The sequence below is a fragment of the Anolis carolinensis genome, chromosome 5, assembly GCF_035594765.1.
Source record: "Anolis carolinensis isolate JA03-04 chromosome 5, rAnoCar3.1.pri, whole genome shotgun sequence".
Lineage (NCBI taxonomy): Eukaryota > Metazoa > Chordata > Lepidosauria > Squamata > Dactyloidae > Anolis > Anolis carolinensis.
In genome coordinates, this window is record NC_085845.1 from 194,332,532 (window position 1) to 194,358,372 (window position 25,841).

A 25,841-nucleotide genomic window follows, 5' to 3' on the forward strand; every position below is an offset into this window, starting at 1 on the left:
AAATGACATCTGTGATGGTGGTGGGAAAGCAAGAATTTTTTTTAAATGCCAAAAAAAGCAATTAATATACAGAAATACGACAGATTGATAATGTGATTGATTTTATCTATAGTAACAATACGACTGAAATTCATGACATGCAGCAATAACAGTCAGGAAGTAGCTCTTCACTAAGCCAAAGATGCCTATCTCTACCGTTCTCGAATCTTGCGCAGGCGCACTAAGGGCAAGAAGCGTCCCAGCGCCCTTTTGCGCAGGCGCAATGCTCATTCTCCTCCCAAACAGCTGGCAAGAGCAGGAAGCTATGGGAGCTCAAAGTACAGAACTGATTTTTGGTGAGTTGGAAATTCGGGGTCCTTGTGACCATCCTAAACCCAGGATCCCACAGATTTCCGTACAGTTTTTGTCCTCCTTCCCAAATGTTTTGGGGAGAGTTGGTGATAGATATGATAATAGGTTTTAGTTAGTGCCTACTAAACTTTGCAAAGTTCCCTTGTTTTTCCTTCTTCCTTCCCAGCTGCTTTTCCTGTATTTTAAGGATGCATGTACAACACTGTAAAATTAATACAGCAATGACAGTTAGAGCGGTATCAAAGTGTGTTAACCCTGCAGTGTAGATGCACCTGTCACTTTAAGTGCCCTGGGATTACTCTTGCCAAAGAGTGTTAGGGCTTCGCCAAACTACAAATCTCAGAATTCCATAGCCTTGAGCCAGGGGCACTTAAAGTGATAGGTACATCTACACTGTATAATTAATTCAGTTTGATACTGCTTTAACTGTAAGTGCCCAATGCTATGCCACCTTGAAGTTTGTAGTTTGGTGAGACACCATCTCTCTTTGGCAGAGAAGGCTAAATGCGTTGTCAAGCTACCAAAGCCATAGCATGGAGCCAGAGCATTTCAAGTGCTATCAAACTGTGTTAGTTCTACAGTGTAGATCAGGAGTCCCCAAACTAAGGCCAGTGGGCCGGATGCGACCCTATAAGGTCATTTACATGGCCCCTATCCGAAACTTTAGACTTAGGGTTGACCTAAGTCTACCTGGTCTTTGGAGGTCTCTTTGCTTAGCTACAGCCTTATGAGACCATCTAGATGGCTTTTCGAGGTCACTTTCCTTATCTATGGTCCTGTGAGACCATCTAGATGGCCTTACCTATGGTTTTATGAGATTGTCTTGATGGCCTTTGGGGGCCCCTTTCCTTACCTATGGTCTTATGAAACCATCTAGATGGTCTTTGAGGGTCCCTTTCCTTATCTATGGTCTTCTGGTGGCCTTATGAGGTCATCTAGATGGCCTTTGAGGGTCCCTTTCCTTATCTGTGGTCTTCTGGTCGCCTTATGAGATCATCTAGATGGCCTTTGAGGGTCCCTTTCCTTACCTATGGTCTTATGAGACCATCTAGATGGTTTTTGGAGATCTCTTTACTTACCTATGGTCTTATGAAATAGTCTAGATCAGGGGTCCCCAAACTAAGGCCCTCCAAGGTCATTGACCTGGCCTCTGTCCTAAACTTTAGACTTAGGGTTGAACTAAGTCTGAAATGACTTGAAGGCACACAACAACAACAATCCTAATTTTGGACTATTTCATCATAGTCTGGCCCCACAACTGTCTGGGGGACTGTGAACCGGCCCTCCACTTAAAAAGTTTGAGGACCCCTGGTATAGATGTACACATGTATAGAGCCAAAAGTTGGAAGAACAAGCACTAGCAGTTGGATCACAGTCAAGAGACCATTTGTTGTGTCATTTTTGACCTTTGGCAACTCATAAGGTGTGAACAGTTGTCCAGAAGAGGTTTGCCAATTGCCTTCCTCTGAGGCTGAGAAAGTGTGACTTTCTCAAAGACACCCAATAGGTTTCCTGGCTGAGCAGGGATTCGAACCCTGGGCTCCGTAGTCACAATTCCATACTTAAATCACTCCTATTTTTGGCTTTTTTGAAGCCATTTTTACCATGTGCCAAATGCTCTAGTATCAAGACTGTTGTGCACATGGCTTGCTCCCACCTTTGCAAAGAGCAGATGCTAGCTATCTTCACCACTGAGCAGTTAATAGGCAGCAAAGTGACCTCCGAAGGCGTCCGTCTGCTGAGTGCTGCTGATGCCCTCTTTTCCTTCTCTCGGCTCTAAAGGTGTCAGAGACAAGATTGCGAGGTCTATTTAAAGCCTTGCTTGCATCTCAAAAGGATATTTTGTGCAAAGTTGAGCCTGCCTCGTGTTTTTGTTAGGCCCTGAATTCATAGCTTTGGTATCTACCAGGCATGGGCAAACTTGGGCCCTCCAGGTGTTTTGGACTTCAACTCCCACAATTCCTAACAGCCTACCGGCTGTTAGGAATTGTGGGAGTTGAAGTCCAAAACACCTGGAGGGCCCAAGTTTGCCCATGCCTGGTTTATACTCAGATTCATACTGTATTTTGGATAATTTTGGAATACCTGTACACACATAGTGAGATATCTTGGAGATGGGACCCAACTCTAAACATGAAATTCATTTGTATTTCATATACACCTTATTACCTAAAGATAATTTTATGCACTAATTTAAATTTTTAGTATTTTTTAAAATCATGTCAGAAGCAACTTGAGAACATACTGCAAGTTGATTCTGGTGTGAGAGAATTGGCAGTCTACAGAGACGTTGCCCAGGGGACATATGGATGTGTTACCATCCTGCTGGGAGGTTTCTCTTATGAACCTACAAGCTAGATCTGACAGATAGGAGCTCACCCAATCTTGCGGATTCAAACCGGCAACCATCAGGTCAGCAACCCAACCTTCAATTCAGCAGCCCAGTTGGCAAAAGTGTTTAACCCATTGGCCACCGCAGCTCCGGTAGATAGCAATAGATGAATAGACAGAATCTTATAGTTGGAAGAGACCCCAAAGGCCATCAAGTCCAACCCTTAAGAGATGGATAGGAAGATGGATAGCTAACACTTGTGTACATTGAACATTGCTAAAAGCAAAGGTGCCACCCATTTGGACAATTTTGGAGTGTTTGGTGTTCTGGATGAGGGATGCTCAACCTGTAGTAGCTTTACTCAGGGTAGAATCCCAACTTGTGTTCTGCAAATCATTGCTGTGCTTCATGTCTAATCCTGAAAAATGATTATATGATCAGAAAGGAGGCAGAAGCCAAGCAGCTATGGCAAATGATTGCCAATCATTAAATAATCATAGGAAATTGTTGTATATCAGGTCTTATTATGCAGCTAATGCTGAAATGATTGTCCTTTAGGTAAATGCCAGTGCATATGAACAAAGCGGGCCTGTATGGAAACTCCAAACATGACCAACCCTTTAAGATATGAAGTGTTGAATCTTTACAAAAATGTAAGTTTGTGAGGATGAACTGGACCCATGCAAAAGCTCTTTGCTGTTTACTATGGGACATGTGACATATTCCGTTATTTTGTATGTGTGTTTTGTTTGTTGAAGCTGTTGTATCTTGGTAAGGAGTATCCTAAAGGAGCGGACTACTTTCGAACCAGGCTGAAGAAGGCTTTCTTGAAAAACAAAGGGGTGACGGATCCCGAGGAAATCAAGCAGCTCGTTGCGCGAGGAGAGTTTGTAATGAAAGAGCTGGAGGCGTTATATTTCCTTCGAAAATACCGGGCTCTGAAACAACGCTACTATGAGGACGATAACAAGTGAACCTACAACACAGCCAGATTTGGTTGCATATGGATAGGTTTGGTCATAATAAAACTTTTGTCCTATTTCTTCTTGTGGTTGTTGATGGTCAGCAGTTGCTCAGATTTTTTCCATAGGTATTTCAAAGTTTTGGGAACTTCCGTGTTACATTTCCCACCGTCTTTCACCACTGGCTATTCTGTGTAGGGAGGATGGGAGCTATAGTCCATCTTGAAGACTTGAAGTTGCATATCCCAGCACTAGGAAAACATGAGATCTACCAACTGATGTTCGGTGGAAAACTGAATGTAAAGCAAGACTGGAGGAGCTTTCTATCTTTGCTCTCTATCAGATTCACCCAGCACAGAAAGAGAGAAGGGACTATTGGAGTTGTAATTAAAACACTGGGAAGGTCCAGGTGTTTCTATTTTGGCATAAAAGCTCAAGAGGTTGTTGTAACAGATACTCTTCTGCCTTTTAGAAGCTGCCTGTTTAAATAGCCTTCAACATTTTCTTATGGTGTCAAATTCAGTCTATGTATCATTGGGAGGACAATGGTGTCTTGCTAGATCAGTGGTTCCCAACCTTTGGGCCTCCAGGTGTTTTGGACTTACCAGTTTACCAGCTGTTGGGAATTGTGGGAGCTGAAGTCCAAAACACCTGGAGGCCCAAAGGTTGGGAACCACTGTCCTAGATGATATTGGACTGCAACTCTCCTCAGCCATAACTGTTAACTGTTAAGAACTGCAGTTCAGTAAAATCTGGAGAGTCAGGTTGTCTCCATATCTGCATTATGGGTGATATGAAGGCGGCCTTTAAGATGTTTGTCCAGGACCTGCCACTCAACGTCATTGAGCTACCCAAAGTTCTTATAAGAGGGGAGCCTTCTCTAGCTAGCCACATTCTACACATTTAGCCAGTGGTTCTCAACCTATGGGTCCCCAGGTGTTTTGGCTTCAACTCCCAGAAATCCCAGCCAGTTTACCAGCTGTTCTGGGAGTTGAAGGACAAAACATCAGGATCCACAGGTTGAGAACCACTACATTAAGCAGACATGGGAGTAGATGCCACATGATGGTACCTGAGAACCACTAGCTTGATGTGCTGCACAACCAATGTTACTAACTTCTACATGATGGAGGAATGTCTCTAGAACGAAGAGGCTCAGTGCTACTGACTTCCTACAATATGCTGTTGCAATGCTTTTCTCTTTCTTTCATTGCCAACTTGCCCTTAAAGTGTTCAAATACAGGTCTTTGAAGCGTACTGAGAAACTTGTACCTCAAGCTCTTCCTTTTGCAGTGGGAAGAAATATGGTGGGACTGAAAAAATTAGCTTTGTTTACATCCGTGTATAACTTTTGGGGAAACTGAGATGGTTACTGTTCCTTTCCTCCTTCAGTGCCCAGAGCTTCTCCCAGATTTACTTGGAAGGGTTTGTGAAAAGATGACTGACATTTAACGAAGTGCAAACTGCAGTTATGTGGCACATTAGTAAAGATACCAGAACTGACTGCTGGGAAGTTGTGGTCTGCACTTCAGCTTTTCAAAGAACCAAAGTAACAACGATAACTGGCAAGGAGCCTAAAATGCAAGAAACCAATTCTGCCTTTTGAGGAAAACAGCAAACAGCAGAAACACAGAATGTTTTTATTATCATTATTAATTACAACAGGAGTCGTACTGTTTGTGACGTACAGTGTTCTTATCACTTGACAGCACATGCTGCTAATAAAACGTTTGTAAAGGTTTCAAGGAACAGTGCTCATTCGCCGGGTGTTAATGTCTGTGACCCAACATTCTGTGGGAACACGACCGAAATAAAACGAGGGCAAACAAAAATTATTGAGAGTCACCTGGATCACATTTGCATTTGTTTTGCCTTAAAAAATAACGAACAAATAACACAATGTACAAAACATGTATGTTTAGTTTATATTATACAAAAATAGTTAAAATACATTCTAGGTAAACACAATGCATTTTAAGAAATAGTCTTAGTAAGAGATTTGGCACTCAAAAGGGGGGCAGGGGTATGTGTAAAAAGGTTACTTTAACGTAAGGACAACAGTGGAATTAAACCATGAAGCAGATTTAAGAAAAGAAAGGACAGCATAAAGGTGCAGTCTATCCATCCAACACTGAGACGGCACATTTTGGTAGAGATTTCTACAAGGCGAAGTAAAGGGGAAAACATTTCACCTCTGTGCTTTGTGAATTTATCCTTTCGTAGTAGGTTCTATGCACATGCTCTTCACACAAATCCTACTCAACGAATACCTCATGATTAAAAACATCTTTTAGTGGTGATAGGTGTTTCTCTATAATACCGCTCCAAATGTGAAACAGGAGACGAGACTGACCAACCAATCTTTGCAATTTATTACAATGTTTGTTATTGTTGTGTGCCTTCAAATGTTCAGAGCTTCTTTTATATTTTGGATCATGATCCGACTCAAGGGCCCTTACAATGCACAGTGTATTTTCAACTTTTTTTTTAAAAAAAGTATGAAATTAGAAGATCTTCTTAAGACATTCCCAAAGCTACATGGAAAATGGTGGGATCTGTGTTTAATTGGAGTGTTTACATATTCTGCCTTGGATCAAAGATCTGAGTTAAGTAGCATCAGCCAGGTGACAATTTCCATGTAACTGAAGAGAATTTTAGCCTGAACTCATTTTAATGCTTCCAAATGGATGGAGTATTTTGGATAGTTCCTTTAAAGCAATGGTTCCTAACCTTTGGGCCTCCAGGTGTTTTGGACTTCAACTTCCAGAAATCCCAGCCAGCTTACCAGCTTTTAGGAAGTGTGGGAGCTGAAGTCTAAAACACCTGGAGGCCCAAAGGTTGGGAACCACTGCTTCAAAGTTTAAACTAGGCTGGTGAAAATGATAACATTCCATAATATAATGGGATATAAGTAATGTATCTAGGACTCACAGAGCTGGAAGAGATCACTGGAGCATTAATATTCCAAGACGATATCAAACCTAAGAAAGAGCAGGCTGTTCTTTTGTTTGCACCAATAAGGAGGACAGCTTTCTCCTATAGCGGTACTAGAATTCCTGGTATTATTGACACAGTCTCATACATTGATCAGATCTCCAGCGTGCTTGATGTCCTTATGACAGCTGGAAAGGTTATGTGAGACCAGAGGGAAGGCCCATTCTTGTACACATTTTAACAATTGTACAATTGTGCATCCTATTGTGCAATATCCTGATACGCCACATTTTGAAAGATTTTGCAATAGGTCTGGGATGTAACACACAAAGAAGGTCCGCCTTTAAAAGAAATGCTCACCACATAAAAGTGAGGTGTATTGGTCATGGTAACCACAGCACATTAAAAATGGGTGAGATTAATGCCTCAGCCAAAATGTATCCCTCCTAATAATTACAGAAATAACAATTTTCAGTACTAGGAAGAATGGTGATTTGCATGCACAGCAAACCTTTACAGTTTTCTTTGCGAGGTGTATCAAAGTTACATGGTCTGTTGGCCTCCACTCTCCCAAAATAAATGTGCATTCCATAAGTAAACAAGGGAAATTTACTTTTGGAGCTACAAATTCCTAAATCCTCCATGCCACACAGATGATCACTGCCTGGAAGACTAGGAATTCTAGATTTTCTGATGGGTTTTGATACAACGTCTGTAGAACAGAAGGAGTTAGAGGAGAAATGGGTTGCTTAGAACCAGTCTATTTTATGCATCTTCTCTCCCCAAACATGGTGCAAATGCTAGTGTGATAATATCAACAAGTTTCCCCTCCACATCCCTAGCAACTTTTCACAGTTCAGAAAGAGCCTGTACTAAGCGGCTGAATGTCTGCAAGGGTGAAAAATCTCTTCCTGGAATGTACAAGCATACACATAAGGTATTCTCTTTCCCCACAAGCATCATTAAGCTATTAAAGGCCTCTCTTCTTGGGATAAAATGGACATTAAAATATATTAAGTGGCAGAGCTGTGCTCTTTATATAAGAAAACAGGCTAGGAGTATTCCATTGTACAGAAATAAACCTTTGTGAAATAGGGTACAGCTTTAATACCCCTGGTTTCAGCTACCTACAACTGATACAATATGCCTCCTCTAAGATTTTTTAAGATTCTCCGGGCAATTCTATGGTATGCTTTCATTGGACTTCCATTGAAGGATGCCACAGACACAATGGAGTACCTAGCAAACATTCAAAGAGGATACATCTGCAAGAATGTGCTAAATCCAATGGAAGCCATTCATTTCAATAGGGTTCGCTATGATCCACAGTATCAGGAAAATATTCCCCAAAGATACTGGGCTCATTTTGTATTAAGACTACATGAAGAGAAGCCAAATGCCAGAATTCACTAGGCTTCTCTTATATTGAAACAAACAGACCTTCTTGTATTTGTTTCTATAGAAAAGACTTCTTCCTAACTAGATGATCCTTAATGCCAAACCCCCTTTAGAAACAGTCAGTCGTTTTTTGTGTAGTGGTAAGAAGTTAATTGCAGGACACCAACCCAATTACAAATTCTACTCTTGTTTTTTAAAAAACTTTTTCATTTTTAATAGAAAAAATAGCCGTGACCAACGGCAGTGGGAAAAACATCTTTGTGAGAATTCTACAATATATATGTATTTACATTCAGGCAATTGCTACAAGAAAAGTTATCTACAAATGGAAATTATCTATGATTCTATGAAGGCTAAAAAGGCTTTGTCATCCATATTACAGAACTTAACTTTTTTAAAAAGGATGTCTGCAACCAAGACATTATATCATGAACACAGTAAGCAGAAACTGAGCTGGTGATGCTAATGTTATACAAAGGTTTGGTGTCAGTTGTAGGCAACGTGGTAGCTTGTGATGTTTGCATTTTGTATCTGTTGGACTAAAACTCTCGTGACCAGAGATATGCTAGTGGGAGGATTCTTAGGAATTGAAGTCCAAAGAGGAAAAGTCTACCATCATCGTCGAAAGGTTCTCACCTATGTTTATAATCGACCATCTTGGCCCATTCTGTTGCTATCTGGCTCTCTGAAAACGGGCCTTCCTTCAACCACTATCTCTCCTCATGCTCAGTCTTAGGATGCCCCGAGAAGATACTAATGCAGTAGTTCTCAATCTGTGGGTCCCCAGATGTTTTGGCCTTCCAGCTCCCAGAAATCCTAACAGCTGGTAAACTGGCTGGGATTTCTGGGAGTTGTAGGCCAAAACACCTGGAGACCCACAGGTTGAGAACCACTGGACTAATCTTTACATATCTACATACTACATTTAACGGCAGTCTGAACCTATTGATAAGTTACAACTTGAATCAACCCACAGATCATGGGTGAATGGTGATTCAACATTTGCAAATGCCACTGAACTGATGGGATGACCCTAAATGGGATGTTACCCTAAACAGGACCCAGAACTATCCAAATTCAGTGGGATATCTTCCTGTTCCACCTGAATTATAATTCAAGCATACCTTGAACATGGGATGGATTTCCCTTTGCACTGATTAAAAGAATCAGATTGAAAATCACCATTCATCCTATCTGTTCCTTACTTAGGCATGGAGCTATTTTAAAAAGAGGCGAAGCAATCTTATCTGCTGATACAGTTGAAGAATAATTATTTCTCTCTACCTGACTTTAGGAGGAGAACCCTACCTAAACAGCATATTAAAGCAGGTGGGCTGGTCCTGCAAAAAAGAGACCCAGAAACGGAGGATAAGACATTAGCAAGTTTTGCATGCACCAGAATATCCTTCAAGGGGAAAAAAAGAATATATTTTAGATACGTTACTATGTTTTTCACAGGCATTGCTAGTTTCAAGGACCAACACTCAAGGATTACTGGCATTTAAGGGAAATGGTTTCCACTGTTGTTTCTAAGCAAGCATCCAGAGGGCAAAAAAGGCTGGCAGGTTCAGCAAGGAGAAAGGAAGTTTTAACGTAATGCTAAAAAGGTGGGTGCAAATAATTTAGTGTAATGGTACAAAAATGAATCATGTTTACCAATGCATACCCTTAAGGGTAAAGGATAAATTGCATTTACAGAATTATACACTTTGTCTTTGACTTCTTTTTCTTCTTTTTGCCATCTTTGCTCATCTTCTCTTTGTGCTTTCGGATTTCCCGAACTAATGTGTAGAAGGCATCGTCGACACCCTGTGAAGAAATACGGCACTTTTAATACCTTTACATGAAATAGTTTCCTTGAACAGAGTTTCTTTTTCCTCCTGTTTATCGCTTCTACACTTTTCATGTAATGTCTTTCTAAAGAAATTACCAAGGTGGAAAATTTAGTCTGAAAATAATTTGCAAAGAAAACTTTGATGCTCACGCAACTGTCCTACTTTTCTCTGATGATTTCCATAGTAAACTGCTCTCCAAACTTTAAGACGCAACAGGAACCAATTTTTGGTGTATTGTCGAAGGCTCTCATGGTCCAACACTCAAGGATTACTGGCATTTAAGTGAAATGGTTTCCACTGTTGTGGGTTGTTGTGAGTTTTCCGGGCTATATGGCCATGTTCCAGAAGCATTCTCTCCTGACGTTTCACCCACATCTATGGCAGGAATCCTCAGAGGTGAGGTCTGATGGAAACTAGGCAAGTGTTTTTTTGTGGAAGATCCAAAGTGGGAGAAAGAACTCTTGCCTGTTTGAGGCAAGTGTGGATGTTGCAAATCTGCAAGGCCATTAAATGTTAATTGAGCTGGCCATTTGCAACATTCACACCTGCTTCAAACAGACAAGATTTCTTTCTACCCCTCTGGACCTTCCACAGGTATATAAATCCCACTTGCCTAGTCTCCGACACACCTCACAACCTCTAAGGATGCTTGCCATAGATGTGGGTGAAATGTCAGGAGAGAATGCTTCTGGAACATGGCTATACAGCCTGGCAAACCCACAGGAACCCAATTTTTGGTGGTTCTCAAAAAAAAATTAATGTGACTCAAAATTAGATATTGAAATCATTCATGAGAACGTTTCATATATGAAAGATAAAATAGTTGGGGCAAAATGTGTGCAGCAAGTCTTCAAGACTTCCCTCCCAAATATTGTTTATTGAGGTGAGAGATTTAACAACTCTTCCATGTACTTGACACTGGTTTCTCCTTCTTCAACCTGGTGCCAGGTCCCTCTGCTGAAGTAATATTTCCGAAGCTGCTGTTTTACCTCTGTGCATGTATCTATTAAGTGATAGTACTATGCCATACATGATGGGAATTACCACTGTGGATTATTTGGGCCAAGAGAGTGAGACAGTCATACTACGAACACACACACTTATCAGATGGACAAAAACATCCTGAATAAACAGGCTTAACAGCCTGAGATTTCTACAAAACCATTTTTAAAGACTTTAAGGTAATAGTCAAACACATACAGAATTAGGAGCTGGCTGAGAAGAGCACAACAAATCTACATTTTATCTGATTTTCAACTGGACAAAAAGAAGGTAAATCTGCAAAGGGTGGGAATTCCCCCAAAAGAACAGTGATTGCTTTCAATAATTCAACCATTGTCCATATAGAATGAATCATCTACATTTGAACCATCATGCCAGACCTTTCTATTCATCTTAAATCAGAATGCCTCACAAGTAAAGAGCAGGCAAGGCAAATGACTGTAAGAAAGAGCATACTTAGCACTGATGGAACAATCAAGCAAAGGGAAGGGAAACCTAAAACAAATCAGATTCTCCCATACCAACAAATATAAAAACCCGTTTGTTCTTATTTGATCTTCTAAGAGAGCAAATGTTCTGTGCAAGTGAGGCCATCCCATTACTCCTGCCCCCCACCCCAAAAAAACCTCTCCTACAAATCTAATGTTTCTAACATTTTCCATGTCCACTCATCCTAATATCCCATTGTTCATATACCATATTACTCAAATTTAAGGGATGAAGAACATTTTGCCATTGTTCCTTGTTCAAAGCAATACCAAACTCTCCAACCATTCATCATCAAATGGTCTTTTTAATTTATCCTCTGGCTGACAACATTCAATCATCTTTATACACATGTATTGATTTGCCATGACCTTCAATGACTCTACATTAGCCTCTTTGCTATCTGATCTTATAATCTCAAGGGATGTATGAAGCTAAATTATCTCTGCCTTCATATAGATATTGCTCTAGTTATCCAAATATCCCAAGATCTAATTGCATTCCCAATTTCCAGAACATGGATGGCGAGATCTGTCTGCAAAATAGGATCGAGCTACTATGGAGAAGAATGTTAAGATCCTGCTTTTTCCACCTGCTGAGTAAACACCTTACGCACACTGTTGTTGGAGATAGCAACCTCCCAAGACTTTCACTATTTATTTGTTAATGTATATAGTTGTTATGCTTAAAATTTTATATAATGTGATTTTATTTTGTAATGGTATCTGTTTTATATGAATTGTTGTTTTGTAGATTGTTTTATATGAATTGTTGTTTTTACATTGTTTTTAGGCATTGATTTTTTGCCTATTTATTGTAAGCCGCTTTGAGTCCCCTCGGGGAGAAAGGAGGGGTAAAAGTGATGTAAATAAATAAATAAATAAATAAATAATAGACATGCGATTGTACTGAGCATGTTCAGACTCAAAACTCCATTTTGTATTCAGTGTCTACTGAACACTTTATTGGAGGTGGGTGTATGTGTTTGGCTTCAATGAAAGCAGGTTGCTGTTTGGACTTTAATAGAGAGGTATGATTTTGGACTTCAGTGAGTACACATAGTCAAAAGACTATGGACTATTGATTAAGAATGATTATCCTGTGTTCATAACACAGAGAGCTACATCCTATCTATAACTGAACTTTAATAAGAAATGTGCCTATATGGTGAATTAATACAAGATGTTTGTGAGTTAACAAGATATGCTATTTTTCTAAAGAAGACCTTCTTTTTATCTCTGAGTGCATATTTTAAACTAAAAGGTTTTTAAAGGGAGTGTATATGTTTTGGGCAAATTACCATTTCAACTTCAAAGAAATGACTATCCTCTGCTAACCAAATATATTTTTGTAGTGGCATGGCTTTACCCTTGGCAGTTTAAAGACATGGTTCTTTAGTTTAACAATTGAGTTACTTTGTGTCATTACATTAATGCTTGTGAATATCACTTGTTCAAAGAGTTGACTTCTAACAAGGTCATGCTTTTCTTGACTAGTGGTTTTCAAAAGGTGGTCTCCATATGTTCATGGAGATTCACATTTGCCAAAGGGATGTGATATAATTTTAAATAAGGTTATGGTGCGGTTATGTCCTATAACTGTTTGTAGCAATTGAAGCAAGCCATGGAAAAAGAGGGAAAGTAAGAGGGAAAAAAGGGATACTTAAAAAGGTATCTGAAAAAAATGGATTATGGGACTATTTAGGAACCTCCTTCTCAAAGTTGGCGGGCATGTGGCAAAACAGCTTCCAACTCTTCTAGATAATATCTCAGGAGGGTCTTCGAAGCCATAAAAACAACTCTGGAGATTAAGATGTAAACACAATATATGCAGATGGTGGGTGAGATTATATCAATGAAATCAGAATGTTAGATTTAGATCCAAACAGATTTAGACCCGTATTTTTAAACTACTAACATAAAGAAGGTTCATTATTCTGAGTCAGACCATTGGTCCAAGCAGCTTTGTCTGCAGTCATTCTCCAAGGCTCCGAACAAGATCTTTTTCACCATATAGATCTCTAATATTCCTTAGTGGTCTCTCATCCAAATACTAAACAAGCCCAATCCTGTTAAGAACCCCCACAATGAGACAATATGGGGTTGTGCCTCATTAACAAAATTATTGTGTACACTTCACCAAACACGGCAACTGTGTGAAACTGTTCATAGCTCAACTTACTCCTTTGCTGCATGCAGTCATGTGAAGGGTAAACGCCAAAGCCTCCTCCACCCAAATCCCAGCACAACTGAACCATGGCACCACAACTCTGCATCCAAACAGAAGTCCCATTCCTGTATATTCTTTTCACTAAGGACCATCAATATCTGACTAAAAAAAGAGCCAATGTCGATCCAACAAAGATGATGTTCTGCCTAAAGTATAACATTGGAAGTCTGCTCACAAATCATCTATGAAATACGGGGTGTTGGAAAGAAGTGATGTAAATCTTTTTATAACTGCCATGTCAGAAACATAAAGTCTAACCGTGCAGTTATTTATTAACAAATGCTTCTAAATTTGTTTATTTATTCACCCAGAACATCTCAGTGGAGGGGTTGCTTGAAATGGAGAAATACAACAGACATAATCACAGGAATAACTGGAACCTAAACCATGTAAGGTATAGGTAACTGTAGATATGGCATAATTAAAGCAAGTACACTGTTGACTTATGTTCAACCTATGGTCTACTAAAATTCCTAGATCCCTTTCCAGTATATCATCATCATGTCAGGTGTCCTATATTCGCATATTTAATTTTTTTCTCACCAATTTTAGTACCTTCCATTTCTCCCGGTTGAAATCAATCTTGTTAATTTTCTTAGTTTTGAGTCAGTCAGGAATCTAGCTATACTAAAACCCAAAATCCATAGATGGTGTCTCTTACATAAAATGACAAAATCAGCCTTTGCTTTCCCTATTTTAAAAACATATTTTTTCAAGTTGTGGATGGTTGAAACTGAGGATACAGAATCTGTGGATATAGAGCAGTGGTTCCCAACCTTTTTTTGACCAGGGACTACTTTGACCAAGGTCCACTCTCCAACATTTAATACAAAAGGGTTACGAATCAGTTTTTGGTCAACCTTAGATTCGGTTTGGTTATTTGGAGTGCTAATTCAGAAAACTGCACTGGATAGACCACATCAGCTCAAGTTTCAGATACAGAACATATGCCATCCAGTAGTTGCCACATAATCGCCCACAGAAAACCATATATAACAATCTAGAGCTGATGTAGTCTTTCCAATGCAATTTTCTGAATCAGCACCCCAAATAACCCCAGGAACAGGCCTAAAAGACACCAAGGCACCCCTGCTTCTAGGCGCCACACCAAACAGCTCCATTCAGGGAGAGGGAGGAGGAGGAGAAGCCGCAGTCAGGAGGCTTGTTGTCGTGCCTTTCGTGGGGCGTCAGCCTCTCCCCTCCTGACATCCCCTTTGACTCGGCACCATACGAGGGTTTTGCAAGACCAGTTGCTCTCATTGCAACGATGTAGTAACGGTGAGGCCATGGACCATATTTTAGTTCTTGGGGAATCACTGGTGGTCCATGGACCACAAGTTGGGAACCACTGATATAGAGAGTTGACCATACAGACGTTACATATTCTTTCTAAGTTTTCAAACTTAGGAGAAATGGACAGAGAAAGAGAGTTAAGAACCTGAATTAACTTACACTGTTCTCTGCTGCAGAGAAAACCTCTTATATTTTCATAGCAGAATTCCAACAGAACAGAAGGACTGGTACTTACAATCATTTTCAAATTACTGGAATCACTGTAGAGAAGTTGCAAGTTTAAAATTGATTTGTATTGTTGATCAGGTTTTTTCCCCCTGTCAAATATCTTTTGCTTTAAAGAAAACCAAACTTACCCTCTCACATTAAAAGGCATTTTTTAATTTTCACGCACCCAGGAGTCTTTTCTTCTGTGTTGATTTTTCTCAATCTGTATTGACGGATCTCTCGCACCAATGTATAAAAAGCATCCTCCACTCTCTGCATTGTAAAACATAACTCCTTTAATGTTGGCTTTCATTAACCAGGGACTGAAGATGGAGCCCGCAAAGACTCAGGAGAAATCTGAATTTAGCAATGGCAATGTTGAGAGAAGCGCAAAAGGAAGGCATACCTTGTCTATCACATTTTAGACTAGATGTGGGAATCATTGCCCAGTGGGCTATGATTTTTATCCTTGCTTTAAGTATACAGCCACTTGAACCAATGCCAACTTTGTAAGGATCTGAACCATGTTCCCCCAACTTGGTGCCTTCAACTACAACTCTCAAGGGCCATGCTGGTCAGCCTAGGTGGGACCTACAGTCCATTAGATATTTGGGAGGCACTATTTCAAATCAGGCAAATTTCTAAACTTGATCTTTTGGATGTTCTTAATTTTAACTCCTAAAATCCCAACCTAGTTAATGGTTAGGGATTCTTGGAGTTGAAGTCCAGAATGCTGGAGAGGTGCAGTGCTTCAGAACTGCTGGCCTCCATTTTTATATAAATATATTAATTTATATTCAATATACATTTTTATTCATTTGCAAATCTTTTAGAACAGTGATTCCCAGACTTTGATCTTCTAGGTGTTTTGGGACTCCAACTCCTAGAAGGAATTCTACGAGCTGAGGTCAAAAATCATTTGAAGGACCAAATTTGGGAACCATTGTTTCAGAGTATGCTAGCATCCCAAACTCAAGGCAAGAAGCCTGCTCATGAACTTGATATGAAAGTAGGGAAAAAGCCTCCCACTTAAGGGATTCCTTTATATCATGAAAACATTTGAATGAACCAGAGATTCTGTAACAATACTGCCTTCTCAATGTGCTGGACTATGGATATCAGGAAATTTTGGCTGCTCCAGTCCAACACAACTGGACCATATCATGGTGGAAAATGCAGTCCAAGAATAAACACAAATTGGTTAGCAAAGTAGCCTGACCAGGCTTACTGAGATCCTTTACTGTAACACCAGGACCAAAGCCAAACTGCTAGTCCCAAATAATTTAAGCCCAATGATTCGAGAGCTAAATGGTAAGACAATTCTTATATAAATCCCACTGATTATAGTTGGACCTAGCAATGAGTCTTGGGTCTATATGAAGACAGAACGTGGTCTACAAAAGACCCTGCTCTCCCTTCTGGCTAATTTTTGGGGAGAGGGAAGAGGTTAGTACTACCTGAGAAAATGTCTTGTACTGACGAACCTCAGACACCTCAACGAAACATTTGTAAATCACTGAACTAAAAACATTCAAGTACCCATTTAAGAAATATAATGCCAGAAGCTTTTCCAATCTCTTGCCTTGGTAGAAATTCTCTTTGAATGAATTTGATCAATGTTAACATAATACATGGAAATATCTCCTTCCAGAGCCTCCACTGAAAACAAAGCAGGAGGAAGGGAGACTCCATCACAAGAGGACCCCTTATCTTAATGGGGATCCCACAAGAACATCCCTTTCTGGCAATCTGCTGAATCCATCCCAATCACCAAGAACAGAAGCTGTGATTTTGTTTCAGCAACGAGAGAGAGAGGGAGCCCGTCACCAGCATCACTGCCACCAAAAGCCGAAGAACTATTGGAGAGAAGGCCTTCACCACAAGAAGAAAAAGAAGAAAAGGAGGGTTTGGGTGAAAGGCTTTTAAAGAACTGGCCACTATAAAGATGAACTTGTTGAAAATAGTTATTGAATTAGTATTTGAGTTCTAGCTGGCATAGCCAACTGTTAGAAATGCTGGGAGTAGCGCCTCAACATCTAGAGGGCTCCATGATCCCACTTTGGTTTTGGAAAAAAACGTCACCAGTTTTTGGATTCCTTCTGCCACAATCTCACCAGTCATGGGTCTGGTACAACTTCATTAGTTTTACGTTCAAAGTACAGAATGGCCAAAACAATTCTTAATCTTTTGTTCTCATATCCCACCTGTGATAGGGGGTTGTCCTAGTTCCATCCATAAAAGCAATCAAAGAGCCTACTGATGAGACTAACACTGTATCCCACCAGAAAAGTCTGGAATAACTTCTTTAAAATAATTTGTTAGCCTTCCTTTTACAAAAACCTTAATCTATGATGTCATCTGTTATTTCAGCCATTAAATATCATTTAATGATATTTATTCTGAAATGCATTATTTTAGACACTAAATGCCAGCATTATATTTTGATTCACATCATTTTGATTCTCACCATTTTGAGCCTTTTCTGAACTCTGTTCCATTCTTAATCAATGTAAACAGTTTTCAATAATCTAATTAATGTAGCTAGGCAAGAATTAATGTTATAACCTCCCCCTCAGTGTTTTAATGGAACCAGATTAATTTGCATTACCAATTTATCTATCAGCACTAACAAGTTCTGTGTGGGCACCCTACAATGCAACAGCAGCCTCCTACACACGTTCTCCAAGGTATTATCTCTGATACCAGAGGCAATATATGACTAATAACTGATATTGATCACTTCTTTTGAAGTTCTGCTCTTTTACTTCAAATCCTACCCTTGGCAAACAGCATTAAAAACAAAAATATAGGCTTGTGAAAAAAGAGGCTGATATGGAAGTCCTTATCCTACATGATAGGACACAGATTTCACAAAAGAAGAGTCTCATGTTCCCCTCCGGAAATCACAATTCAATTGATATTTTGTTTTGTTCTTCATTCCAGAGAATGACTGTTACTTAGAATAGGTAAAGTTGGACTAAAGTAGAAGAGGGAAAGTCTGTGTCCCCTCTAAATGATAGTCTCCAGTTCTCATCAGATATGGTTACCATAGCCATTGATTGATTACTTTTAATGCTGTGATGTCTAAGGAACCACAAGATGCCCCCCATGGCTAAAATCTCAGGACGAATAACCTGTGGAACAAAGATGGTGGCCTTTTTCATAAAACCATATCGCTGCAAGGGGCCCCATAGGCCATCAAGGCCAAATGCAGGAAATCCAGACAGTGAATAATCAGAAGGTAGGAGTCTAACCTCTTTTTGGAGACATCTGGAAGAAATGATTCCACCATCTCTCTAGGTCAGTGGTTCCCAACCTTTGGTCCTCCAAGTGTTCTGGACTTCTATTCCCAGAAATCCCACCCATCTTACCAGCTGTTAGCAATTATGGGAACTGAAGTCCAAAACACCTGGAGGGCCAAAGGTTGGAAACCACTGCTCTAGGTAATTGGTTGCAATGTTAAATTGCTCTTGACATCAAAAAGTTCCTTCTGAATGCTCAATCAAAATCTACCCTTTTCTAACTTAAAATCATTACACCTAGTCCTACCCTCTGGAGCTACAGAGAACAATCATGACAGCCCTCATTCTTCTCTTCACCAAGCTGAATATGCCCAACTACATCCAATTTCTCCATAGCTTTTGTTCTCCATAACAAATGCATCTCCCTTTATGAGCCAACTAGAGCTTTAAGATCTGCTGGGGAGACCCTGCTCTCGGTCCTACCCCCTTCACGAGTGGGACTAGTGGGGAACGAGACAGGACCTTTTCAGTGGTGGCACCTTGGCTGTGGAACTCCCTCCCCAGTGACATCACACTGGCCCCATCCCTCCTGGTCTTCAGGAAAAGGTTAAAGACCTGGCTTTGTACACAGGCATTCACGGAGTAAGGTAATACGGAATTCAACCTCAACCCAGCAGTTTGAATAACAACTATGGGAAAACCAAGAAGTATGGAAATCATGACTCAGCACTTTGTATGTTTTTAATCTGTTTTATTGTATTTATATGTTTTAACTGTTTATATGTTTTAACTGTTTTATAATTTAATATAGTATGTTTATTGTTAATATGGTATGTTTATTGTGGAGTCCCTGGGGGTGCAACAGGTTAAACCAGGGGTCCCCAAACTAAGGCCCGGGGGCCGGATGCGGCCCATCGAAGTCATTTATCCGGCCCCCATGGCACAAGGGCAGAAGGGGGTTAAACTAAATGACCCAAGGGGGTCTCTTCTTCTCTTACAACCATTATTATTATTATTATTATTATTATTATTATTATTATTATATGACACAACAAACAAGATAGATATGCTGGATTTCATATCACAAAATCACATTATTATTATTAATATTGAGGCTGGGTGGCCATCTGTCAAGGGTGCTTTGCTAGTGCTTTTGATGCACAAAGGCAGAAGGGGATTGGACTTAATGGCCCAAGGGGTCTCTTCCAACCCTCTTTATTATTATTATTATTATTATTATTATTATTATTATTATTATTATTATTATTATTATTATTAACATTGAGGCAGGGTGGCCATCTGTCAGGGGTGCTTTGCTTGTGCTTTCAGTGCACAAAGGCAGAAGGGGATTGGACTCAATGGCCCAAAGGGTCTCTTCTAACCCTCTTTGTTGTTGTTGTTATTTTATTGTATGACACAGCAAACAAGATAGCTTGATTTTTTATTATTATTATTATTGTTGTTGTTCGGTGGCCAACTATAGTCCGGCCCTCCAACGGGCCGAAGGATCGTGAACCGGCCCCCTGTTTAAAATGTTTGGGGACCCCTGGGTTAAACTGCTGAGCTGATGAACTTGCTGATCAAAAGGTGAGCGGTACAAATCCAGGGAGCGGATTGAGTTCCCATTGTTAACTCCAGCTCCTGCCAACCTAGCAGTTTGGAAACATGCAAAATGTGAGTAGCTCAATAGGCACCGCTCTGGTGGGAAGGTAATGGTGCTCCATGCAGTCATGCCGGCCACATGACCTAGCAGGCGTCTACGGACAACACAGGCTCTTCAGCTTAGAAATGGTGTTGAGCTCTAGACCAGTGTTTCTCAATCTGGGTTCCCCAGATGTTTTTGGTCTTCAACTCCCAGAAATCCTAACAGCTAGTAAACTAGCTGGGATTTCTGGGAGTTGTAGGCCAAAAACATCTGGGGACCCCAGGTTGAGAACCACTGCTCTAAGTCTGACACGACTAGACTTAACATCCGGGGGAAACCTTTATCTTTATCTATGTTTATTGTTGTGTGTACGATGCAGCATTGAATTTTTGCCGTAGTTTGTAAGCCACTCTGAGTTACCTTCAGGGTGAAAAGGGCGGGTACGACTATAGCAAACAAATAAATACCCCTTATCCTTGTTGCTCTTTTCTCAACCTGCTCCAACGTGTAAAAAGTCCTTCATAAAATGAGATGCTCAAAACTGACTGTCTGCTCTCTTTTTGAATTCCTTCGGATCACTCAAAACTAAGTTTTTAGACGTAGAATGGTAGCAATAGCAAGTAGAATATAGATGTATATGTGTGTGTATGTATAATAATAATAATAATAATAATAATAATAATAATAATAATAATAATAATAATTTTATTTTTATACCTCGCCCCATCTCCCCGAGGGGACTTGGGGCGGCTTACATGGGGCCAAGCCTAGGCAATAAGCAATATAAAACTCAGCAATATGTGTGTGTGTATATATATATATATATATATATAATCTAAATGTGTTTGTCTGTTCCGTTAATCCTTTAAACGTGTTTGTTTATTCTGTTATTGTTGTGTTACCATGTCTTGTTTCCCTTTTCCTGCTGCTGTAATCTACAATCTTCTCCACACGGGGGCTCTTTTAGACAAGCTCCTTACCATGACCAGACCTCTATCCTCCTCATTGTAAAATACACCGGCTGGAACTATATTTTAATCATGTTGTGTGCTTTCCCTCTCCCAAAAAAATTTAGGACTGCCTGCTTTAGGTTGCTCTATCTTTACACTTTAGGTTTCCCATCATGTATTATGCATCTATTTTGATTCAACAGGCAAAGGAGAATACATGTAGACCTGTCTTCCAATATTTTCATTTTTCCCCATGTACAAAGCGCTAGGTCTGAAAGAGAAGTTCCTTCTTGTGTGAAAGCTCTCAACACAAGTAAGAATTCTGGTTTGTTTGTTTTTTAAGCATCGCATGGAGAACCTCCATATGAATGGGAACATCTCCTTTTCCAACATGTCCTTTCACATACAGTAGAGTCTCACTTATCCAACATAAAAGGGCCGGCAGAATGTTGGATAAGCGAATATGTTGGATAATAAGAAGAGATTAAGGAAAAGCCTATTAAAAATCAAATTAGTTTATGATTTTACAAATTAAGCACCAAAACATCATGTTATACAACAAATTTGACAGAAAAGGTAGTTCAATATGCAGTAATGCTATGTAGTAATTACTGTATTTATTAATTTAGCACCAAAATATCACGATATATTGAAAACATTGACTACAAAAATGCATTGGATAATCCAGAACGTTGGATAAGTAAGACTCTACTGTATAAGGAAAGCATTGAAGGAAGAAGAAAAGGTAGGTGACCCCCTACTTTGCATGTGGATTAAAGGGAATAATGCCTAAAGAAAGATGACATGGCTGCTATCTTAAAGGGAAAAGAAAGTTATGGTCCATGGACCACATGTGGCCCTTGGAGCTCCCCCCCCCCAGTTCCCCGAGGCCCCCCCCCCAATCCTTCAAATTTGTGCTATTTCCAGGCAACGTTTTCTCCCAAACTACACAAGAAGTCTCGAAATGCAACATCACATCCTATGATCATTTTGTGGGATTGTTATAGTTGAGCTCGCTATGGGAGAAGTGCACTCTATGGGGAAATGCAAAGTGCAATCCAAAGTTGAGAGATGAAACGCTTGGTTTAGCTCTTTTTAAAAGCCTGAAGGAAATGAAACACCAAAACATTGCGAAGGGAGTCAAAGGGGGTCGGTAGAAGTGGAAATCACATGCTCCGAGGCGAGCAAAGCAAGATGATTCAAATATGGGGTGAAATCGAGCAACGATCGTACAGAAAGCAGGACGTTCAATCAAATCCCACTACACTGATGGAAAAAACTGAAAATCCGCACAGGAGTTGAAGCACCATAATCATGTGAAATATATTCAGGGCTGTTTCATGCACTGCCAATAAACTGAAAATTCTGAACTATGGAAAATGAAAAAGTAAATGTATAAATAGTTTAATCTGTCATTATCCTGATGGATAATGATGCTGCTGATGCTTTATTTGTGTACTTGGTTGTCCTTCCATCCTGGTCTGGTAAAGGGAAGAGCCTGGGGTCTCCATGAATGCCATGGGATCTGAAACTATGTATAGTTGGAGCCTAAAACAAATAGGACTTTTTCACCTATCGCTCTATAACAGGCATGGGCAAACTTTATCCCTCCAGGTGTTTTGGACTTCAACTCCCACAATTCCTAACAGCCTACCGGCTGTTAGGAATTGTGGGAGTTGCAGTCCAAAACACCTGGAGGGCCAAAGTTCGCCCATGCCTGCTCTAAAACAATATCCCTTTGCCACTTGCCACTGGAGCCCCAGGTAGTGCAATGGGTTAAACCAGGGGTCCCCAAACTTTTTAAAGTTCACAATCATTTGGACTGTTGGAGGGCCAGACTATAGTTGGCCACTGAGCAATAATAATAATAATAATTATAATTATAATTACTATTATTATTATTAACAATAATAATAAAAAAGAGTGTTGGAAGAGACCCCTTGGGCCATTGAGTCCAACACCCTTCTGCCCTTGTGCACCAAAAGCACAAGCAAAGCATCCCTGACAGATGGCCACCCAGCCTCAATGTTAATAATAATAATAATAATAATAATAATAAAGAGAATTACAAGAGACCCCTTGGGCCATTTAGTCCAATCCCCTTCTGCCTTTGTGTACCGAAAGCACAAGCAAAGCATCCCTGACAGATGGCCACCCAGCCTCAATGTTTATTATTATTATTATTACTATTATTATTAATAATAATAATAATAATAAAGAGGGTTGGAAGAGACCCCTTGGGCCATTTAGTTCAACCCCCTTCTGCCTTTGTGCACCAAAAGCACAAGCAAAGCACCCGTGACGGATGGCCACCCAGCCTCAATGCTAATAATAATAATAATAATAATAATAATAATAATAATAATAATAATAATAATGTGATTTTGTGATACAAAATCCAGCATATCTATCTTATTTGCTGTATCATACAATATAATAATAATAATAATAATAATAATAATAATAATAATAATAATAATAATAATAAATAAGGGTTGTAAGAGAAGAAGAGACCCCTTGGATCATTTAGCCCAACCCCCTTCTGCCCTTTTGCTGTGGGGGCCGGATAAATGGCTTCAATGGGCCGCATCCAGCCCCCGGGCCTTAGTTTGGGGACCCCTGGGTTAAACCTTATGCCGACAGGACTGCTGACTGACAGGTCAGCGGTTCGAATTTGGGGAGAGTGGGTGAGCTCCCTCTGTCAGCTCCAGCTCCCTGTGGGGGACATGAGAGAAGCCTCCTAAAAGGATGGTAAAACATCAAATATCCGGATGTCCCCAGGGCAACGTCCTTGTAGATGGCCAATTCTGTCATACCAGAAGCGACTTGCAGTTTCTCTAATCACTCCTGACATGGAAAAAAAATCTGCCACTAAATTGAATGGGTACCTAAGAACAAAAGGCCAAGACTTAACACACCAAAAGCGTGACAGCATTCCGTTCCCATAATGACCAACCAGTTGTTCATAATAATTCCGTCAGCAGAACATGACATTTCCTCATGCTCATTTTGTGTGCCGTAGCAACCGATAAAGAGAAGCATATTAAATCTGAACCTGGAGGCAATACTTTGCCATTTTCCCATTAAATATCACTGATGTACCTGATCTCCATAAATGTATTTAACCTAAAGCTGCACAAGTAGGCAGCCATGACTACGGTTTAGCCATGTGCTGTCCTTCATTTCGTTGATCTTTAATCTCCCACCATTTAGCTAAGTGAGTTCTTTGAATGCATCAGTTCTGAGTACAAAGCTAGACACCCCCTTTTCTGAATCAAATGCATGCAATTGTAGGAACCACTGCCCATAGGTCCCAAACTGGAGGACTAGATGCTCTAGATGGCTCTATATTTCCCGTTGTCTCTTCAGAGACAAAATCTTCTCTCCATACAGTGCGTACACAGCCTTGGACACATTCCCAATACACCACAATTGATTTTAAAAAAAAAACACCATTTACAGAGGAATGCAAGAAGAGAAATGAAAGAGGTTTCTACAACAAGGTCAAGCAATTACAATTCAGGAAACAAAAATGATTTGAAACCGTTCCAAATCCAACCTTACTACTGTTCTCTTTCACCCACGTCCGTATTTACTTTCATAGCTTATGAATAGCTAACGTTAAGTGATCTCGCACCACCAAATTTGCAAAAGCTGGTAATAATCGGCATGTTGCTTGTTCAGTTGCATTGCTAATCCAAAAGCAAAGCCCAGCCTTTACTCTTACATACACTCCATTCACTGTGCAGCTGGAGATAAAACATTCAGATAATTCTTGGTGTTATGACAATTACTAAAAATAACTCGTGACAACACTGTAGATGTGAAATTCTGCCACTTGGAACATTGAGATGTTTGTTTGAATCAGGACCAAAAATTATTTCAGCAGTTTGGAAAAAGAAACTGAGAAATGTTCCCAACTCAGCTCTCTGAATCTTACATATTTCTGATTTTTTTTCCCCAGACAACAGAAGGCACTATTTGGTATTTGCTGATAAAGAACTGGTGCCTGTGGAGACAGACTGTGTGCAGACTTAGCCCTACATTCTGCTTTTAGGACTAAGATTTAGGTGTGTGAGACCAAGGTGGTAAAATCCACACCAGATCCATTTCCCATTAGATATCAGTGCATTTAGAAATTGCATTTTTGGAGGTGCAAAACACCACTGAACGCTACTACTAGAATGGACAAAGCCTGGATCCCTAAGTATCGTTGGACTGTTATAGTTAGCAAACCCAGTTACTAAGAATGCTGTGAGTTGCAGTCCAACAGCATCTGAAGGGATGTATTTTGTCTACTTTTTACTTATATAGCTCGTGCTGCAAGGAAATGCATCTTACAGTACAGCAAATCTGAGGGCAAAAGCAATATCTACATCATCTATTTCAGAATTTGGAAAATGATACTTTTGGTGACTAAACTATCAGAACATCAAGTCAAGATAGAGGTTCAGGAGGTTATGATATAAAAAAGTAACTTTCCCAAGCTATGATCTAAAAATGTAACTTTTCCAATCCCTACCAAACTAGGGACTAAAATGTGGTGGAGATAGATATGTAACTACTCCACCTTTTGCAAAATACTGTACATCCCTGTACACACAGAACGGTGCCAGGTTAAGGAGAGGTCCAAACCAGATCTCTTTCCTCCTAGTAGGTAGTCTTCTACAGGTGTCCACCTAAACCTACATGGTCACAAAAATGGGAACTATGACCACACAAGTGAAGCGCTTCTCCAAATGATCCCGAAGCACCTAAAAATCACACCTTTTTAAGGTTGAAGAAGGGTCTAAAGTCTTGTTTGGCTGAGTCTGAGCTCCAATAAAGGTTTCACTCATTTTCTACTTCTTTGAATATTCTGTGGGAATGGGAAACACATGGCACCCAGAACAATGTTTTCCAGTGTTAACCTTATATATGTTCAACTGTTAAAGGGGGATCTAGTAAAAGAAGTTAGGGGAAAGCATTCCTTTTC

At 40.0% G+C, this 25,841-nt stretch overlaps 2 protein-coding genes across 8 annotated transcripts in view; one reads left to right on the top strand and one right to left on the bottom strand.

Moving 5' to 3' along the window:
- Positions 1–188: 188 nt before the first annotated feature.
- On the top strand, positions 189–5,386 carry etfrf1 (electron transfer flavoprotein regulatory factor 1). Of its 2 annotated transcripts, XM_003229818.4 has the most exons (4): positions 189–335; positions 3,242–3,336; positions 3,442–3,694; positions 5,038–5,386. In XM_003229818.4, the coding sequence occupies exons 2-3, from the start codon at positions 3,277–3,279 to the stop codon at positions 3,655–3,657; spliced, it is 276 nt and encodes a 91-aa protein (XP_003229866.3). In that variant the 5' UTR covers positions 189–335; positions 3,242–3,276; the 3' UTR covers positions 3,658–3,694; positions 5,038–5,386. The 2 variants fall into 2 exon arrangements, with proteins under 2 accessions (XP_003229866.3, XP_008122273.2); XM_008124066.2 differs by lacking the exon at positions 5,038–5,386 and having other exon boundaries at positions 3,442–3,725.
- Positions 5,272–25,841, bottom strand: part of kras (KRAS proto-oncogene, GTPase) — a 52,776-nt gene continuing 32,206 nt past the window's right edge. For 3 of the 6 annotated variants that reach the window (XM_062983239.1, XM_062983242.1, XM_062983243.1), the window contains exons 5-6: positions 15,179–15,302; positions 9,671–9,786 (exon numbers count right to left, since the gene is read on the bottom strand). In XM_062983239.1, coding sequence (XP_062839309.1) covers positions 15,183–15,302 — 120 coding nt within the window. In that variant the 3' untranslated portion in view covers positions 9,671–9,786; positions 15,179–15,182. Of the gene's footprint in view, positions 9,787–12,668; positions 12,670–15,178; positions 15,303–25,841 lie in introns of all 6 variants that reach the window. The other 3 variants (XM_062983244.1, XM_062983241.1, XM_062983240.1) reach the window with 3 other exon arrangements.

Bases quoted from the DNA above. Each gene is read 5' to 3' on its own strand.
- etfrf1 (XM_003229818.4), top strand. From the start codon at position 3,277: ATGGAAACTCCAAACATGACCAACCCTTTAAGATATGAAGTGTTGAAT. The intron at 3,337-3,441 runs GTAAGTTTGTGA...TGTTTGTTGAAG, and splicing joins TGTTGAATCTTTACAAAAAT to CTGTTGTATCTTGGTAAGGA.